We start from the raw sequence: 22646 nt of genomic DNA, 5'->3' as shown, positions 1-22646 counted from the left end.
TATAATATTTCATAGAAGAGAATAAAACATGATGCTTTCCAGAAAATCTAGCCAGTAATTATTTCTATTTAACTTTTAGAAAGATCAATTGATAACCCTACTCCGTTTGGATACCATGGTGTTTTCCTTGTTTCCATGGTGTTTTGGCCAAAAACAAAACAATGTGTTTGGAAACTATGGTGTTTTTAAGCTAAATCACCATCAAACAAAAAACACAACACTTATTTCAAAACACCTTTTAGGTGTTTTAAGTTTGATGTTTTGGTTTTGAGTTTGAGAATGTGTTAATATAATATCTAACATAATATATTAAATATAATTAATATAGAGTTATTATCAACATGCTTATTATATTATACTATACACTATACTACATTATAGTTAATTTAATAAATTAGTAATATTTATTAAATATTATCAAAATATAATAAATAAAATATCTTATATAATAATATTAACATATTAAATACCAATATTTAATATGTTAATAATGTATTATATAATAAATAAATAATAATAAAATATAAATAAACTAATAAAAATAATAAAAAAGTTATTGATAATAAATAATAATATAATAATATACTATACTATAGTATAATCACTATAATATTATTAACTTTTTAATAAATAAATTGAAATAAATTAATAATTATAAAATATTATATAATAGTAACATAAAATATTATATAATAGTAACATATTAATAATACCATAACAATATAATAATATTATTATAAACATATTGTCTAGTAAATACAATATAATATATAAAATATTAATATATTATGTAATAAATAATATAATTTATTATAAAATAAAATAATTTTTAATAATAAAATAATTATTTGTTAATAAATGTTAATGTAAAAATAATATATTCATAATATAATAATATTTATTTATATCATAAATACTAATATATTATTAAAGTACTATTAATAAACTCTAACATATTAAAAACTATAATATATTATATAATTAAAAATATTAATATAATATACAACAATAACAAATTCATATACCAAAATAATTAAATATATAATTATTTGAAAATAGTATGTAATAATTATAATATAATAATAAATATAATATAATATAACTCATTAAAGTACAATATAATATTATAATACATTATACAATATTATATTGCATTACATTTAATACTTATAATACTATAATAATATAAACTAAATATTATAATATTTTATTTATAATATATTTTATTATAATTAATATAGAATATATTAATAATATTTTTAATATTAATGTTATAATGAGTCAAACTAGTGTTGATCAAAAATACTTAACATGATGTTTTGAAATCATTTTAAGGGAAAAACACAACATCATGGTGTTTTTTTATAAAAACACAACAAGAAAAACACAATGGTATCCAAACGAATACCATTAACCAAATTATTCTCAGACATTGCAAATCATAAAAAATCATACTGTTCAAATTACCAAATTTAGAATGTTGGGCGATCCATGATCGTGCGATCCCTGAACACTCGTTTGAATGTTGGGCGGCTGCTGGCATTGAAGAATCTCTGCTTTGAGAGAAAGCTAGGGTTCTTGGAGAGGAGGTCGAGGGGCGTCGGCGCCGGAGAGGCCGTCTACGTAGATGATGCGGACCTTGCCGGAGGCGGAGGATGAGGGCTTGTCGTGTTGGGGGGAGGGGGAGGTGTTGGGGTCAGCTCAAGGAGAAAAGGGATTGTGGGAGTATTAATTGGGGAAGGGTAATTTGGGAATGGATTTATTGGGCAGTGGGTTTACACAGTATTTGGGGGTTACTTGCACTCCTTTTTCGGAATAAGGGTTTTTGGGTTATGGTTCTTGGGCTGGGGGTGAGGATGCATGGGCCAAGTTATTTTGGTTCCTCCAAGCAATTTTCCCTTTTTTTTCATTTCATGAATTGATTAGAATGCAAACCAAACAAAGGAAAAGATAAAATTAAAATTGGTGAGGTGGATGTCAATTTTCTTACTTGTTTCATAAATACAGAAGTTTACTACTGACAACCAAACAGGCCCTTAACCAAGTTAGCTTTGCCTCCTTTGAAAACCAGGCACTTGTGCAGGGTCATGTAGTAGCCATACGAAGCTTGTCGTAGTAGTCATAACCTGTAATGTTATGTACAATTTGTATTATTGCCACAAATATTAATATATAACTATCTCAAGCAGTTAACTGCGGATGCATTTCTCCCTCACCGTCACGCTTCACTCTTGACCAACTCTGTCAGCATTCCAGGTGGAATTGCTATCAATTAGTATGGATTTTCGTTATTTTCCATATTAGACCCTTAATCTTTAATATTTTGAATTTTGGGCATCAATTCATAAATATTGATTTTAGGTCACCCAATTCTTGTATCTTGCTATTTCTACTCTTAATTGTAGGGATTAATTTGAAACAGCTAACTTCATAGTAATTTTCAATGATGTGAGGGACTAATTTCAAAGATATGAAAGATTAAGGGACTAGTATGCGAATCCCCTAGTTGTTTTTTTCCAAAAGACTGCATAATCAATTCTAGCTAAATTTAAACAACAAACGTTTAAATTACATGTCCACTTATTGAAATATACAACTTTATTTTGATAGCGTGAAGTGCATATTCACTGACAGGCGAACTAACAAGAAGGGAGATCCAATGGAATGTTGCGATCACCACTAAACTTATTTAAGTAGTCTTTTCTCAAATTACGTCACTCCGTGTTGCTGATGCTGCTTCGACTTTGTTTTTGTTTGCATGCCTGAGGCAGAACAACTTTATCCGGTCAAGCGCGATACTAAGAGAGGACGGGTCAATGGCAAAAGTGATGCGAATCCAATTTTTTAATCCAACAGTGATTCCTGAAAAAAAAATAATTCCACATAACCACAGGTTATCCAACTAAAGAACATACAAGTCAGTGGTCGCGCACGGGTGTTCACTACCAGAAAGTCTATCACGAAACATATTTATTTACTAAGCATGGGAGAAAGAAATCAACATACAAGAAACCTCAAAGTATAAACTCAAATATGGAAGGTGGATCACTGGGAATATGCAAAAGCAAAAACTAATTATTCATTCAAAACTTAATTCAACTAGAACACTGCATCAATTTTTAGTACATATTTTTGCATGTTGAGGGATCTGTTTAGCTGCAATAGATTGTTTTGGAGGATGTATCTCACATATAAACTAGTTAACCGAAAGTACTTATACCCAATAAGTTCCCAAAAGTTGTATAAGTGGAGTTCAGTGATATCCTAGCTTCTAGCTTCGACTAATGACGGAGAAGAAGGTATTATAAACTAAATATATGGTAAGAAAGCAGTAAACATAAGATATTGTAGGATAATTAATCAACTGCAGGTCCAAAATGCTTTTTTTTTCGCTTCAACCAAGTCGTCCAAAGAATTATCTATATTGAATGCATGATTAGTGAACGGTAAGCTCAAAAGTTCTATCGTAACTAGAAAATAATAAAATGGAGTCATATGTACAATTTAGTCCATTCTTATAAGAATATTATAGCAAGTACGTGGAGCTCACCAGGCAAAACTATTACAGACTCCTCTTTGGCCAACTTGCAGCAGAAGTCTACACAATCTTTAATGCCCTCCAAATAAGAAAAATCCAACTTTGCCTGTATAAGATTAAGTAGACATAATGTTAGCTAAATACTATCAAGAACGTTCCAGAGAAAGGTTTAGAATTTAGATTTTCGAGAGCATCACCATCACAAACATGGACCCTTCTGGCTTATAGGGACAAGTAATGCAGTCAATCTCCTCCAACTTTTGATGACATATATCAGATGCTTGCCTAAGAATATAAATAATCTTGTTGAAGAAATCATCCTTTGTACTCTTGAGAATATGAGGGACTGCTCCCTAGAAACACAACAAATTTGAAAAATTAGACAACTACAAGTAAATGTACTTGGTCAAAAAGTTAGGAGGATTAGAAGAAGATATAATGTAGCACGAGACACTAGTTTAGAAAGACTTGCTTTGCTGGACATGATGCACAAGTATCATAACCTATGTTGCATAGAAACGGCTATAGATACAGGTACCGATACATGGGTACATGTACAAGACATGGCAAATTTGTAAAAGGTAGGGTATGGGGAGACAACTAGAGACACACACACACACAGTATATTTGAAATTAATAATTTACAAGAGGTCAATATTGTTTTTCATTCACATGTAATGAGAATTAAAATGCCTATACAATTTTTATGTTAAACTATGTGGATTATAACTTGGTAGAATGCTCGTTTTTTACTAGGCACTCAGACAACCCTTAAAATCATAGTTCAGAACCTGACCTATGTCCAACAAGCTTCTAGAAGTTGATATGAAGTGTCGGATACATGTCAAAGAAGTGTATAACAAGGGTTTAACATTAGAATATGTGTTGTATAATTGAGTACATGCCAGAAGAAACATATGCATATATGCAAGAAGTGTCCAAGGAGTTTCGATACGGGTACGAGTACGGCTTCACATAGAAGTATCTAGGTAACATAGATTATGACTTATCAGGAAACAACGGAGAACCTTAATCTATGCTAGAAAGATAATATTTCAATCACAGTTGAGTAACTGCTTCAAACTTCTATTCTTGCTTCACTGAGAAGTTTATTATTCCTTTGTGAATTTGAATGTTAAGTAGCAATATAATTTAAAAAAAGAAAACATAAGATGTGCACCACATAACTATTCATTACATAAGGCTATGTCAAGACTACATTACAGCATGTTGCGGCAATTTACACTGATATACTCGCAGTTGAAATATGTTTGATGGCTTTTTTAAAGTGGAAAACAATCATTACCCAAATAGCTCCTATCCAACAGAATATTAACGAGCAGCATAGACTGGTGCAAACTGCAGCATAGAATGTTCCAGCAATTTGATACCAAATTGTAATGTGTTTCTATACCCCTCTCTGAGGTTTTAGGAAGTAACCTGTCCCCAGAACTCTCCAAGTAGATTGATGTCTCAAAAAAGTTCATACATAAATATTGAACAGAATTTCTTTTAAATGCAGCGTAAATGTTGGTTTCCATCTACTTAATTTTAGAAGGACGATAAAAAAGTAAGGAATGCATGATTTTCAAAATCCTAATGGAACTGTAGTTTAATATCATCTATTCTAATGCCAAACCCTTGAGCATGTGCATATGAAAGAAAAAAAAGGAGTAATCAAATAATTAATTATAAGAAAAATCATGGTTCCACAATGCTTCTGGAGCCTTTCAATTTTGTCAAATCATGAGGCACCATCATATAAACGTTTCATGGAACCTTTCAATTTCCAACCAACGAAGAGGATCTTCTTGTCCTTCAGCAATACATTCTTTTGACAAATATTTAAAATACTTCATATGAATTTTTCAATTACACATGTATCTGCGCATCATCAAAAAACATTACAAAAGTTTAAGAAGGATGGCTTCATTTTACAGTTTTCAATAATACATTCCAAAAAGCTACTGAGAAAATAAAAAGCAGGAGGCATGCACAGAGGAGATGTATAAATTTCCAAATTATAAAAACATCAGCAGATGCTGGATGACATCTTTCAAGAATACAATAACAATGTTGTGACCCCAATCTGAAAATTGTGAAATTTTATAAAATCAAATTTGTCACCATCTTCTACATACCAATAATCAAAACCCACATATCTTATCAAGTTGATAGTCTTAGACATTGTCATTTGAAATATTAATTCAAATTTTTGTGCTGTCATCACTATTAATTGATTTGTTACCTGGATTTATGATTAATCCCAACTTCCATTTTATAGTGAAGTTCAATGTCTGTCTACTAAGCTCTTTCTATCTGCAAAAGTTTGCAGACTGTTTTGTCCTTGCCTTTTGACTTCTGGATAATTTGTGTTCACTGTAGTGAAATATGGTCTCTGTATAATGCTCATGTTCCCAAACTAACACCATGGTTTAAAACCGGTCTAGACTCCCGCCTAAGCCTAGATGATGCTTAGGCCGCTCACGTGGGTCTTGGGAGTACCTACGGGAGCATGGGCTGTTATGCATATTACAAATATTAGGTCGTGATCTGAGTTCCTCCTTTGTCACTTTCACGTCCTCCTACCTCCCCCAACCTTCAGCAGAATCTCTTCATATCTACAGTTAAAAATGAAAAAAAAATCCCTTATGCACTAGGTGCTAGCGGCCGGGTTTGCACCTAGTGCTCACTGTAATATTGGACTGTTTACTATTTACTCTATTTATGTGTGGTTGATTAGGATCTATTATTGTTTTTTTTTCTTTTTATGGGTTGCAACTTTTATGAATTTAACGTATTTTGTCAATTATTATAATTAAAAAAAAGAAAACATAGTCCGCCTAGGCTACTGCCTAGGCAACTAGGCTTTAGGCTCCAACTCTAGTGCCTAGGCCACCTAGCATTTTGTGTAACCTTGAATACCACTAGATGTTTACTTTATACTCTTTTTTGAATCTTGTTTAAATCTTGGGGTTTTTGTCTCTAGATCTAAAGGCTTATTCAAATTTATGTTAAAAACCATATACTTTAATTGATACCTTTAGATCCATTCATCTTTGCGCATTTATCTTTAAACTCAAATTTTATAATTTACTACGTATAATTATGTGGTCAATTCAAAACATTTTTTCAAAGAATCCATGTTTACTCATTTATTAATTCCCTCTCATACCCTTCGCTCTCTTATTTCCTTCTTCAACTCTCATAGACACATTAAATACTCTTTCAACTCCATTAATGCCTAAGGTTTAAATACTAAATTTTAGTGGGATTCATGTCATTTTGATATTTTAAGATATAAACTCTCCCAATTACTCAATTCCTAGCTTTTTAGCATAAATTTAGATAAGCATTTGGGCTAATTATAGCATTATTTTGTCATTTTCTTCATCAGAATTTTTTACATGACTATTCATGATTCCTCATAATTGTTTATTATAAATAATATGAATTAATAATACTAAAATTTTCAAAATATTAATTTTATTTTCAGAATTTTAATTTTAATTTTATGATTCAGATTCTAATTTGTTGCGAGACCAAATTTCATACTTAAATTTGCTTTAAGTTGACTATCTTGATAAAATTTGCACATATTGTTTCCTTTTGTTATAAACAGTCATGAATGATGGGTTGTACTGTGCATTAATGGATTTTAGAAAAAAATAATCACTACTTTAATTGAATGTCAAGGGGAATTACATTGATTTAATGGTTATAATTCCTTAGGTGCAAGCACAATTAACTGACTTACAAAGTCTCATACACAAAAGAAGTTGTGCATGTATGTGACGATGATGATGTCTTGATGTATCAATGTAATCCGATTGATATGCTAATTATATCTAGTCTAATTATATTAATGTGTTTTCCTACTATTCTTTCAATAATACTTGTTACATTTGTGGTTTATCCTACAACACTTTCAAAACTACCTATTATATTTTCTGAAATACCTGCAACACTTTCAGAAATACCTACTATGCTTTCAATAATATTTGTTATACTTTCAGCATACCTGCTATACTTTTAAAACTACCCGTTATACTTTCAACAAATCTAGGGACACGTGGTTTATCCTACTATACTTTTAGAAATACCTGCTATATTTGTGCTTTTTCATGCTATACTTTCAATTATATGCTTCTAAAAATACTAGCTATACTTTCAGAAATACATGCTATAATTTCAGAAAAAACCATTACACTTTCAACAATATCTACTATAACTTTCAATAATATCTACTATACTTTCAAGATATCTACTGAACTTTCAAGCATACCTGGTATACTTTCAGAAATATTTGCTAAACTTGTATTTTATTCTACTATATTAGAAACACTTGCTATAGTTATCTTCTCATGTTATACTTTCAGATTTGTCATGTTTACTTCAATAATATCTACTGCACTTTCAGAAATACCTACTTTACTTTCAGCAGTACCAGCTATACTTTCAGAATTAAATGTTATACTTTTAGAAATTAATGCTATACTTTTAGATTTTGCACCACAACCATTAAAATCATTATATTCCCACTTAACATTCAGTTTAATGAAGTTATTATTTCCTCTCAAATCCATCAATAGACAACAATTCATCATCCATCTCTATTTGTCATAAAAGAAAATAAAATACGCAAGTTTTATCAAGGATAATCAACTTAAAGCATTTTTTAAAATGAAATTTGGTATCACAACAAATTAAAATAAAAAATTACGAAATTAAAATCAATAGTTTGATTTTTTTAATATTATTAATTATAACAAACAATCATGACGAATCGAGAATAAATATGTGAAAATTTGTGATGAAGAAAATGATAAATTAATGTTATAATTGTCCAAAATGCTTGTGTTGATTTATGCTACAAAATTAGAAGTCGAGAAATTGAGAGAATTTATAACTTAGAATATCAAAAAAAAGATGAATCCCCACTAATACTTAGTATTTAAACTTTAGACATTAATGGAGTGAAGGAAAATTTAATGGGTTTATGAGAGTTGAAGAAGGAAGTAAGAGAGTAAAGGGGTGAGAGAAAGAATGAGAAAAAGAGAAGGGTAAAATTAGATTTTTTTTTATTACTTTTAAGGTGGGGCACATAAGTATGTAGTATATTTGAGAAATTGGGTTTAAAGATAAATACATAAAGGTAATTGAATCTAAAGGTACAAAGAAAGATATTTAAGTTTAAACATAAATATGGGTAAACCTTTTGGTCTAAAGATAAAACCTCTTAAATCTTACTTCTCCACTTGTATATGATAAATGATATAGAAGACTGCCTTCATCCTTAATCAACATGCTTATACTTCTTTCTTTCTCACCTAACATTTCACTATGGATTCTCAAATATTTTATCCCTCCTTTCAATACAGTCATAATGTATAGAAATAAATAAATACCATTAAACAATATGCTAGTATTATTATTCTATTCTCACTTTTCAATCTATTTTACCAGATCTGAAACTTCATATTACAGCAGTGATTCTAAACTTCATTTGCAAATTGCTTTCTCTCTCTCTCCAAAGAAAAGATGTAGTTTATTCTATAGCTCACGTCATAAAGTTTACAGTTCTCTTCATCATTTCAACCTCTGCAGGCCATGAATTTCAATAAACATGAGAATTAGCGCACCCATAATCATCCATCTAGGTTCAAATACCTTTACTATCCTATTTTAATTGTTTTATGACAAAGTTTCAGAAATACACGAGATCATGTCCTCTGAATCTGTGCCTTGACAAAACAAAGAACTTTCACTTTTAACAAAATGAAGAACATCCACGAAGACAATCGATGTGCACAGCTATTGTTTGCCACCTCATCTCGGTGACTACGAACCGAGCAGACAATTGCAATTTGTTGCCTAATCTCAACGACGTGAAACCATGCACAAAATCCTATCTCTATATTTGGATACCATAATTAAATTTGCACCACTGCTGTTTTCACTGATCTCAACCGCGCGACAGGCATATATTGTTGGTTCAATATGACATACGCACCAACTACATGTGAATAAGTTGATTATGTATTCGCTTCTCACTTGTCATTATCATCCTTTACAGAAACTACAAATACAAATGCTAAAACGCTACGGGCTAACAAGAAACCTACATGCATTCAAGTATCTCCATAGTAAGGAAGCCAAGGGAAATATACAATTGTACTATGAAGTAGTGCAGTTCATCATACATACATGCAAACATTATTTTCTAAACACATGGAATGCTAACCTGGATTAATGTTGCAGGATCTGTTGTGATGTCGAGGAAGCTTTCAATGCTCTCAGCAATCTGAAAGAAACAAAAAGGAAAACCACCACTAATCTCAATCGGAATGCAAATTTGAGAATTGAATCTTACTTTGTCGAAAATAATGAGCAAAACAAGATTTAAAGGTTTGCAAACATTATACAATATGTGATGTCATCTTCAAGAATTGCTTTCACCTGTTATCAGTAAGCAATCAAGCAATATTTCTAATGAACTGTACAAAGAAAACTAGAATAACCGTTGAGAATATGTTATCTCAACTGAAACACAATTTAAGATTAAATGCAGGGGAGACAACTACCATGCGTAGAAAGACAATTTAAAAAGGGAGAAATTTGGACATGATTCCATGAAGGCTAAAAACCACATTAAAATGGCAGATGGGATGTTCCTAAGCATCCGCATGTATAACCAGTATTGTTGAATTTAACGTACAGAAGGCTACATGGGCTATACTCATGATTTAGCGAGATATAGGATGCTATTGAAGGCATATTTGCCTACTTTACTACGAAATCAACGATGAGAGCACCCAAAACCAATACCAGCCAAAACACATCATTATCCATTTCTGACTAGCACAGAAGAAAGCAATCAAGTACAGGCCCATTTGAGGTAAGCTTGGCCTTGCGGATATAAAGATGACTTTCCGCATAAGAAGCATACCTCTCAATAAGCTAATCAAGTGGTGACACTAGGCAGACCTCAAATATCTGATCCTAAAGGAAAAAATAGCATCCAGACACACAGAACTCAGTGACAGTAAGCAGTTAATGAAGGCTGACGTATAAGGCTAAAAAAAGTTTAAATGGCCAAAGAGATGTTTTCAGGCTTACGGTAAAACAAATCCTCCAAGATCCAAAAAATGAATGTATGCATATGTTATACACTAAATTATGATAGTGGTTTGTAGAACTAGAGAACATTATGAAACATTTAAAAAACTAGAGTACTTCCAAAGAATCAAATACGTAAGGTACAAAAAGGAAGAGCATTAATCACCTTAGTTTGTTTAAGAAAATCTTTGGGGTCATTTATCACCAGCCAACCAAGTCGCCAGCCAGGAACAACCCATCTCTTTGATATAGAACCCAGAGTAATGACAGGGGCAATCTCTCCAAATGCTCCCATTGGCACAAATGGATTGCTCCCAAATGTTACGTGATCATACACTTCATCTGCTATTACCATTATACCAAGCTTCTTCGCGGTCTCAGCAATCTAAAGATTACGAGAAAATCAAATTTATAACAGAAAGCAACAGCAGCATATAAAAGACCATAAATGCAACACACCTGGTTCAAATGTTGATAAGTGAACACATTCCCACAAGGGTTTCCAGGGTTAATTACGACCATCGCAACAGTATTTTCGTCCGCAAGAGCCTCTACATTATCTAGATCAACCTCCCAACCTCTCTCTGGAACGAGGTCAAAATGTCGAGCCTCTAGTTTGCTAAAAGCAGCCCGTGCTTCATAAAGTGGGAAACCAGGCCTCGGCAACAAGATATTTGCACCAGGATGAGCAAGAACTGATAGAATAATCTCAATTGCTTGGGTGCAGCCACCCGTAACATACACATCATCAGGAGAAAGCTTGTACGGAAGATCCTTGCTCAAGTACTCAGAAATTGCACTAAAAGAATAGGTTATGAAATTGGATCTCTACTAATACTGATATAACGCTGAGGACATGAAAAAGAAATTTGAAGAAAGAAATTAAAGGATTCGGGAACCACTTTCTGGCAATTACAGCTCCCAAGATAACTTGACAAGTTTAACATGAGAAAGATATGGGTAGAAGCCTTGCTTCAATGAAATCAACAATATATACAAACAAAAGAAACTAGTCAATGTTGCGCGCCTATGCGGAAGCGTGCTCGCACACCGAACGAGTTTGTGAGCCACGGGAGAAAAAAACCAAACAAAACACGAGCACAATCCAATCCAAAATACGACAAATCAAACCAAATACAGAGATATATGTGGTTCGACAATTTTTCTATGTCCACGAGGAGAGGATGAGGAGATTCCAATTAAATCAAGGAGAGTACAAAGGGTTACAATCTCACAAAAGCGCACAAATAAACCCTAAACCAAATCTCTCAACTTGCTCATAAGTTCTCCCTCTCAATATGCTCAGTACAATCTCAAATCTCTTATATCAAACCCTAGAAAATCGTGTTTGATTATATATCAAACAACAATCCCAAATAGAGCAGGAAACCAAGCCCAGGCCCAGACCCGACACGCGGTCGACTGCCGCGCCAGTCGCGGTCGACCGTGGCTAACGACAGAAACTAAAAATCCATTACAGGGTCTAGCGGTCGACCGCCGCGCCAGCCGACGCGGTCGACTACCAAAAGTCTAGAGACTTTTTCCTGTGCTGTGCACGTTTACGGTCAACCGCCGCGCCACTCGCGGTCGACCATGAAACTTCCAAATGCCTGTCAGCTTTATTTTTCCTGAATTCTTCAATTCTCCACATCGGTGAAGTTTTTCCAAAATTAAGCCGACACCAAACTAACGTCCCACTTGTTGTGTCCAGTACAAAGTGGAAGTAATCCACAATAACGGACTCAATCCACAACAAGTCAGAACCCAAAATCGGCTGCACCAATGAGGTTGCCTACGTACCCCCTCTCCTAAGAGATCAAGCCGCCCATAGTTCATCTAAATGGCCGCCAACTGCCTCAACAATCTAGAATATTCAACAAGTTTCTACAATGATCAAACTTGTTACTCGGAACCATCTTAGTGAGCATATCCGTCGGATTATACTTTGTGTGGACCTTCACAATCTCCACATCATCATCTTTAAGAACATCCTGAACGAAGTGATAACGAACGTCAATATGCTTCGTCCGCGCATGAAAAACCCGGTTCTTTGCCAAATAGATAGCACTCATGCTATCACGATGTATAGTGACGAACCGCTGCGATATACCAAGTTTCTTCAAAAGTCCCCGCAACCAAATAGCCTCCTTCACAACCTCCGTAATCGTCATATACTCTGCCTCGGTCGTCGACAAAGCCATCGTAGACTGTAAGATACATCTCCAACACACCAGCGCATGGGTCAAAGTGAAAACATATCCCATTGTAGAGCGGTGCTTATCCAAATCTCCGGTATAATCTAAATTAATATAGCCAATGCACAACTGCCCACCTCTAGTGTCCCGCTCAAAAACTGAACCAAAATTGAGGGTATCACGAATGTATCACAAAATCCATCTCACGACGTCCTATTGACCCACTCTTGAATCGTGCATGTATCTTGAAATCATACTCACCGCCTGTAATAAATCTGACCTTGTACATACCATCGCATACATCAAGCTTCCAACCGCGCTCGCATATAGATTCTTCAACATCAACTCTCTGTCTTCAACTTTCTTCGGTGAAATGTCAGCTGAAAGCTTCAAATAGGCTCCCAAAGATACACTAACTTGCTTCGAATCCATGCTAACATAAAATCAATGTATAACCTTCTTCAAATAAACCACTTATGTTAAATAAATTATGCCCTTCTCTTTGTCTCTGTCGATCTCCATCCCTAAAAAGCGCTTAGCCTCACCCAAATCTTTCATCTCAAACTCCTTTAAAAGCTATGCCTTCAACTCATCTATAACAGACCTGAAAATAGAGGCAACCAACATTTCATCGACATAAAGTAATAAATAAATATACGCACCTCCTTTCAACTTGCGAAAATATACAATGATCAAATTGGCTCCGAGTGTATGAATGACTGATCATAAATCCATTGAATCGTCTATACTACTGTCGAGGAGACTGCTTCAAACCGTATATCGAAATCATCAAACTTTTTCTTTCATGCAGCTCGGAATCCCAATGGCTGAGTTATATATATTTCTTCATCAAAATCATCATGAAGAAATACAGTCTCCACATCTAACTGATCTAACTCCAATCCATACTATGGTACCAAAGCTAGAAAAATCTGAATCGAAAAATATTTTACCACTGGAAAGAAAACCTCATTATAATCAATACATTCCTCCTGTGCATAGCCCTTCGCAACCAACCTAGCATTGAACCTCACTAGAGTGCCTTCAATACCCTCCTTCGTGTATACCCACTTGCAACTAATCGCCTTCCATCCATTTGGGAGCTCAACAAGCTCCCATGTATCGTTCTTGTGAAGAGACTTCATCTCCTTCTGCATAGCTACCTGTCACGAATCAACCTCCGGACTCTGTTCGGTCTCTCTGAATGTAGTAGGCACCAACTCATCGATACTCTCCTCCGAAAGTGCATATACAACTACTGTGTTGATATACCATGCTGGCATCCGTATGTCTCTCTTCTATCTTCGAACTGTAATTGAATCCTGAACCTGAGCCGTCGGTCCCTAATCCTGCACATCTATACTCGTATCCTTCTCGTCATCGCCGTGCTCGCCTGACGTCACCTCAGTCGGCACTCTAATAGATACTGTACCATCTGGACAATGTGAAGCTGCATCGATCTCCACCATCTGTGATGTCTCCAATATCGGGTCGCACTCCACCTGATGAGTGCTAGGAAGCTTCAAGATAGAAACCTCATCAAACGTGACATCTTTACTCAACACAATCTTCCTATCAACTGGATCCCATACCTTGTATCCCTTGACACCACGCTTGAATCCTACAAGTATGATATTTCTAGCTCGAGGTTCCACCTTATAATTCTTAACATGATAGTATGCAGGACACCCAAATACCTTGAGCTGGTCATAGTCGTATGTTGTCTCTTTCGACCATATCTCCATAGGGGTGTTACTCTCAATCGCAGATGAAAGCAGCTTGTTAATGAGGTGACTTGCATATAAAAATACTTCAGTCCAAAAGATCTTCTCAAAACCACTATGCGTCAACAAACATCGAATCTTCTCTAATAAAAACCGATTTAACATCTCTGTCACCCCCATTCTCTGTTGCGGTGTATGACTAACTGTGAAGTGTCTATCTATGCCATCATCTCGACATAACTGCTGAAAGGGGTCTGATGTATACTCACCACCGTTATCGGATCGTAACGTCTTGATCTTTCTCCCAGTCTACAGTTTTAATCTCTTTTTATTCCACAAATATATCTAGGACTTTACTTTTTTTTGTCATGGTGTACACCCAACAACGTCTAGAATAGTCATTAACGAATATGACGAACCAATGTCGACCACCAAGTGATGCAGTCTTTGTGAGACCGTAAACATCTGTGTGCATGTAATTCAGGATGCCCCTCGTCCTATGAATAGCAGTCTCGAACTTCACCTTCATATTCTTGCCAAGTACACAGTGCTCACAGAACTCAACATTTCCACTTTTGGCTCCCTTTAATAGCCCATGCTTGCACAGCGCCTGCAGTGACTTCTCTCCTGTGTGTCCCAACCTGTAGTGCCAAAGTCTGCTCATGTTCGCCTCTAAAATAGTTGAACCTACCTGGCCAATCTCGGTACTCCCTTTCAGATAATATAAGTTCCGACTGCAGACTCTCTTCATCACCACCAAAGATCCCTTAGTAACCTTTGCTACAACATTCTCAAAGATCACCTTTAATCCTTTCGTCTCTAAAGCTCCAAAAGAGATAAGATTCTTCTTCAATTAAGGAACAAATCCCACATTCTTTAATTCACGAACTACTCCATTATGCATCTGAATCCTCACGGTACCTATCCTACAAATGCCACAGGATTTATCATTTCCCATGACAACACCCCTATTGAGTCTCTCAAACGATGCAAACTAATCTCACCTAGGGGTCACATGATAAATAACGCCAGAATCAAGCATCCAATCTGACGCATCCATAGGATTTACCTTCGGAGTAATCAATAGAAAAAGCTCGAATCATCGGAATCATCGTCTTTCGTAATATTCACCTCATTGGCCTTCGGGCCCTTTTTCTTGAAATTCTCCTTCTCCTTGAGCTTCGGACAGTCTCTTTTTTAATGTTTTCGTTCCTTGCAGAATACACATTGGTTCTTTGCTAACTGGTGATAACCTCTAGACATTGACCTGCCTCTATTACTACCTCTCGGATATGAGTTTCTACCTCTCATCGTCAAGGTCTCTCCTGAAGTACTAGCGCGAAAAGTCTCATTGTCCTTCCTTCTCAAATTATAATTCGTCAAAGCGTTAGTTACTTCACTATACCTGATAGAAGATCTCTCATTCAACAAAGTAAACACAATTGTATCATACTCATCCAGTAACAAGCCCAAAAGAATAATAGCTTTGTACTCATCCGATATCTTCTCATCAATATTCGCCAAGTTCGATAACAATTTGGTGTAGTTGTTCACATGAATTGGTAGTGAGGTGCCCATGGACATCTGAAATCTGAATAACCTACGCAGCAAGTGTAATCTGTTCTCAACACTCTTTAAAAAATACTTGTTGTTGAAAATTTTTCACATCTTCATTACAGACGTCACCCCAATCACATCATATTTCAGCTCATGTTCCAAATAATATCTGATCACCCCACAAGAGTTCCTATTCATCTTTTCTCATACCAACTCTTCATATTTAGGTGGTCTCTCTTGGATCATGATGGTCTCCTCCAAATTCTGAGCATTAAGCGCATTCTGAACATCGCTCATCCACAACCCAAAATTGATCTTGCCGTCATATTTGATGGCCTAAGCGAACTTGATTGGAAATAATTAAGAAGGATACAGTAATAGTTAACATAGAATATATCTTTGACAAAACCGCATGGAAGGACATGATTCGTGTAGCTTATCCCGAAAATTTTTGACATAAAATTGTTGTTGTATCATCTTTTCAGTTAGTAAAGATCTTCAATGCGTTTGTCCACGCTTTCTAGGTCCACTTTGTATCAGTTTTCTTAGGATCAAAATTGGAAACCCTTTCAATGCTAGTGACATTCTGTAGCAACGAACATGTTGCTAGTTCATAATTTGGAAACACATATAGTTAGCTGTGCATGTTTCTGGGTTGTAACTTATATGTAGGTAACTCATCCAATTTAGGAAGAAACAAAGATCAACAGATTATGGAGAAAAACTTGTAGTTTTATTTGCTCGAACCTGCCTTATGTTCAATATTGTTGTGTCATCAAGGCGTAATTAAACAAATGCGCTACCTAAATGGCTAGGTGGTTTTTTTAAAATAAGGGTTATTTGCACTCAAATACTCCAGACCTTGCTCCAGTTTTAACTTTGATATCCCCAGAGTATTCTTCTGCTTAAAAAAAACCGAAAGCTCAGCTTATTTTTAACTTGGATGCCCCAAAGTTGTCTTGACTCGAAGAATACAGCCCAAGTCTAACAAATTTTAACTTTGATACCCAAACTTTAACAAAATTTAGCAAAATTTTAATTTTGGGGGCCAAAAAGATTTGGTATATAAAAATTTAACAAAATATAACTTTGATACCCAAACTATTACATTTAACAAAACAAATTTAGTTTTGGGTTTGAACTTTGGGATAATTTTTGGGACAAAAGAAACTTAGGTGTATCAAAGTTAAACTTTTTTGTTGAACTTAGAGTAGTTATTGGCCAAATAAAAACTTGGGGATATGAAAATAAAAAACATGATGTAAAGTTTAGGGTACTTGAGAGCAAATAACCCTTAAAATAATGATTTAAACTTCATCGACGATCTAGCTTAAATTATAGTTATAACTTGAGTGTGTTTGGCAACCAAAGTTTTTCTTTTTGTAGTGTTTTTTTAAAAAACATCATACCATGGTGTTTATTTTTCAAATGTGTGTTCAAAACACCATTTATAGTTATTATTTATATAGCGGCGGCGACGGCGGAAGGCGGCGGCCGTCCCCGCCCCCCCGAACGGAAGGGCGGCGGCCGGCGACGGAAGGCAACCCGCGTGATGACCAAGTGAGGGGGACGACCGGCGACGAGCGGCAGACGACGGCGGACGTGCGACGGCAGGCGGCGGATGGCCGTGCGGCCGCCGACGCCAATTTCACCTGCCCGGCGCGAACGGGCGGGGCGGGGCGGAGCTGACCACCGAAGCGGGGCTGGCGGACTGTCGCGCAGACCGGGCGGCAAAACGACGCGCCTGCGGGCGGCCGGCGCGGGAGCGGGCGACGGACCGGCGGACGGGGCAGCGCGGGCGACGACGGGCGAGCGGACGGAGCCCTAGGCTGCGACGGCGTGACGGACGGGCGAGACGGCGGCGAGCGTCGTTTGGTGGGCGGCAGCGTGCGGACGGTCGACGAGCACAAGCGGGTGGGCGGCGCGGACAGCCCAATACGGCGGCGGCGGCGACGGGCGGGTGGCGAGGCAGGGCGGTAGCCGCGGGTGTGGCGGCGGGAGGCGGTGGGCGAGCGGCCCGGATGAGCAGAGCGGCGAGCGACGGCGCGGCTTAGAATAAAAAACGGGCATGGTGAACGGTGCGAGCGGGCACCGACAGGCGACGACTGCAGGCGGCGGAGGGCGGTAGTAGGCGGCGCGAGCGCGGCTGGTGGTGGCGGGCGGCGGACGGCACGCTGACGAGCAGCGAGCGGGGTGGCGGAAGGGTCGGCGGCTTAGATGAAAGAACGAATTTTAAAAGCACATTTTTGTGTTTTAAGAAAGGCGTTTATTTTTTGGGATTTTGTAAAAGGATTCAAGTCAAAATTGCTCCGGTGACCCAAGACACGTTCATATGTTTTTTTATTTAAAAAAAACGAAAAAACGGTAAAAACGTCATTGTTGTCAAACGCTCCTTATACTTATTAAAAAAATTGCGATGCTGTTCGCGCTGGAAATCAAGAAACAAATAATTTTTAGGACGTCAATTATAAGTGAAACGACTCAAGGCTTTAGCAATTACGATGAAATAATCAGCCGGCATCTAGCTTGAAGGAATGCCGGAGGTGAGGCAATCCATTGATCCCGAGGACTTGAGGGCGGAGATGAGCGGCGTCCTCAGCGACGGAAGAAGTACGAAAGCAAGCGAATTTCGAGGGGTCGCCATGCGCCGAGAGGATAACCTCGCGTTTTCCGCCATCATCTTCCACCTGCGACATCAGCAGGTTCAGGCACAGCCGCGAATGTTGTTGAGGTTGCGCCGCCAGTTAGCGTCGATAGAAGGCGCTGTCGCGGGCGGATGAGAACTTCCATTGGATTCTTCTTCCACCTCCATTCTCCTCCATAGGGAGTGATGAAGGAGATAGAGGGTTAGGGGCATAGGGAGAAGGACCGGGCTGGCTTTTATTGAGCAATGAGCATCTTTCTCACGTAGGACAAACATTCTTTGGGGCGGACCAAAACAAATCTTTGTCCTATGCAGAATGCTGCCTAAATTGCAAAAAAATATCATTAAGTTTTAAGAAATGATAGAAGCACACTCTAAGGCACACTACCAACCACACCCCCTCTCTCTCTACAGTGCAGGGGGCCCCTCACATGTGGGGCCCCCTGCACTGTAGAGAGAGAGGGAGTGTGGTTGGTGGTGTGCCTTAGAGTGTGCCTGTAGCGCCTCTCTTAAGTTTTATGTTTTGACAATTAGAAATAATATTTTAATAAAAATAATACTATGAAGTTCCTAAATTTTCCACCTTAATATCATCGGTCATGCAAATATGAAAATTTTAGCTGAATGTTTCTCTATGATACTTACACACTAATTTTAAAGTTGTTTTATCATTAATATTTGTAAAGACTTACCTTTACATGGTTCTTCTATGACATTATTATTAAAATAAAGGTTTAATTTCACATAACCTTCTAGGGGTGTTGCCGTACAATTCCCTTGAAAATATTTTAACTTAAAAAGACTCTACTAAACTTGGCAAGTCTCATAGGTAACCTTTATGAGCAACTTTCACGCCATTAGAGGGGGCTTGAAATTTGGGGTGTCTCAAAAAACCCTCGTGAACTTGAAACTTTTCTGGAGAGTAGGAGTGAATGTTAATCGGTTTCAACAAATTAATTGATCAAACTGATCGAACCAACCAAATTTTGACTATTTGGTTTGATTTTAGAATATAGTTCGGCCAGCTTAGTTTGGGCAAATTTCGACGCTAACAAATCGAACCAAATACTATCCCAATTATCTAAGGGCTTGTTTGGATTGAGGGGAATGAGGGTGAAGGGAAGTTAGGGGAACCATTCATCTCCATTCACCTTGTTTGGGAACACTTAGGAGGTGAAGTTAATTCACCCTAGTTCCCCTTGGTTCACCCCCTAATAGTATAAAAATTGTTACCCCCCAAATTGAGGTGTAACCAAGGGGAAGGGAACTCCCTTCCCTTCCCTTCCCTTCCCTTCACTCAGTTTCCCTTAACTTTCCTTCACCCCCTACAAATCCAAACAGGTCCTAAAACATGAAGTTTCTTTTTCATTAATCCTTAAGTTTTCTTTCACTTTTCCTCAAAAATTTTATTATTTTTGTAATAGCTCCCAAGAATATATTGAGGAAGGGTCCAGGAGGTACATAAAAATTAGGCATGATCCGACCGTAATATTGAGAGCTTTCTCAATTCTTATATACACTCATGTCGAATCAATAATACCAAAAAGCAGAATAAAGTAGTAGAAATATATACAACATCCAAAATCACAAGGTTGACAAAATAGTCTAAAGAATATCAGAATATTAAGAAAAGCTAAAGGGAACAATGTTATATAGTTTGATCATAGAGTTGCAAAATCAAAAGTACTACAAAAGATAACTAAAAAATTACTTCTACTTAGCTGAGCTTTGAGCTGGTCTTCTTTGGGGTTTGTGATCCCCTTGTCCTTAACTGGATTTCTACCTATGGATGGATGCAGAAACAATAAGAACCATAAAAATCTTGCGTACAAACATAAGAGGGAAAAAAAATAAAGGATTAGTTATACAGACAATTGAAATTGAAATAAATAGATATCAACAATAATTATTAATGTTCATAATATGATCGCCGATCGAAATGGAACTTGTGAATATCAATGATGAATAATCAATCTCTAATATTCAGAATTCTAAATTCCCTAATCACAGAATAAATATCAATGAACCACGCATACCTTTATATAACACACCCACCAACGAACTTCTTCGTGTAAAGGGCAATGTCGCCTAGGACTATTTTTATTTATAACCCACTGGTGAGTTACCTCATGTAAAGGGCATTAAATCTGTGAATATAGAGTATCAAACCAACAATAAATAACAAGCGTCGCAAACCAAGGCAATAGAGCCATCGAAATAAGTGATGAGTGATGACTCATCATGCCACAATTAACTTCAGGGTCTCAATGGCACAATATTAAAACTAACAAACAATGGTATTGCTATGAACAATAATTGACAATCAACTCATGCATGAAGTTATTCAATTAAGCACAATTGAACATCTAATTTTCAAGAAGGCAAACAATCGAATTCTTAATGAGTTGAGAGGGAGAAAGGAAAGTTTACCTATTGTTCTTACCGGAATCCTTGATACCGTGAAATAATTCCAAGAGGTTTGTTCCTATGTAAACATACACATACACCCATATAAGCATCTACACAACTAGGTTATACATTTGCTTGGTACACTGATATAAGCATTTACATGACTAGGTTATACATTTGCTTGGTACACCCATATAAACATCTACACGAATAGGTTATACATTTGCTTGACATAGATATGTATGAATCTATATGCAATGCATGATCGTGAATGGTCAGCTAAAACAATAGTTGTATCATGATTTGTGATGCCAAAATGGTTAGCTAGACAAGGTCCAAGTTTTGTAAAATTAGAGTTATTTTACTTGTATAAGAGTATACTTCCTAAAATATGAAGTTTTGTACTAATTAGGCAATGAGAGATGGTGTTATATATACAAATGCATGATATGTACGGAAAGAAACATAGATTGCATTAGAAGATACACATAACTATTTGAGAGCATAAACAATATCCAAATTCAATGACATCAGAGCCAAAATGTTCATATATCCGTCTATTTTTTAGATTATTAATTTAACTGAGAATATCTATAATGTGCATAGAGATATGGCATTAGTAGTATATAGTTATCTATAGCTAATAACATACAGATTCCAGATTCATGTCTTAAGTCTCTGACTAATTCTAGTCAAACTAAAATCATCCAAAATAGATAAAATTATTGCTATAGTAATATTGATGGATCTATATTTTAAAACAAAAATCTCTTTCTATATAATTCAAACTAAGGTAAGACCACGTGCAAAATATTACATAGGGGTCTTGTTATTTGTTTAGTGTACATGTATTAGATTCAAGCATGGATTAAAAAAAGCTAATGATCTTAGAATTGAATTGAGTATGTTAACTAAATGTGAAAAAATAACAGGGCATAAAAATATACCTCTAAAGTTGCAAGCGCGCAATCCTCAGTTTATAGTATAAAAAGTTATCGATCCCACGAGGAAGATGTTTGTAGGAAAAAATCAAAATTGGTTCCTATATTGTGTGTGTGACAATTAAGAGTGATGGATATGATTGTGGAGAGATAGAGAGAGTGAGAGTGATTGTACGTAAATAAAAATAAAACGAGATTGAGAGTGGAGAGATAAAGAGTGGATGTGATAAAGTGTAAATGTAAATAAAACTAATAAAAGGGAAGAAAGAAAGATGAAGGAAATAAAATCAAGAGAAAAATCAAGAATAAAGATGAAAATAAAAAAAGTAAAAGATGGAGGATTCAATTAGAGATATGATGAATGTAGAATTGAATCCAATAGCTAGTTTCATATAATTTCTATAGTTCCCACAAGTATTAGTTTCACATCTTTAAAAAAAGGGTAATTTCTTAGAGAGTTCTAGCAAAAAAAAAAAAACTAATCCCAAGAGGGTTCTAACCTCAAGACGAATAGTGCAA

General features: G+C 36.0%; 1 protein-coding gene across 1 annotated transcript; it reads right to left on the bottom strand.

The window, feature by feature from the left end:
- LOC109823294 (probable aminotransferase TAT2) lies at positions 2526–18999 on the bottom strand. Its single transcript, XM_020389578.1, has 9 exons — positions 18653–18999; positions 16344–16469; positions 15268–15423; positions 11117–11485; positions 10824–11042; positions 9783–9842; positions 3736–3891; positions 3551–3644; positions 2526–2862 (listed from the first exon to the last, which is right to left on the bottom strand). Exons 1-9 carry the CDS (start codon positions 18827–18829, stop codon positions 2705–2707), a joined length of 1515 nt encoding a protein of 504 aa, XP_020245167.1. The 5' UTR covers positions 18830–18999; the 3' UTR covers positions 2526–2704.

This window comes from Asparagus officinalis, chromosome 9, assembly GCF_001876935.1.
Source record: "Asparagus officinalis chromosome 9, Aspof.V1, whole genome shotgun sequence".
Classification (NCBI taxonomy): Eukaryota; Viridiplantae; Streptophyta; class Magnoliopsida; order Asparagales; family Asparagaceae; genus Asparagus; species Asparagus officinalis.
This window is presented reverse-complemented; position numbering and strand designations above follow the sequence as displayed.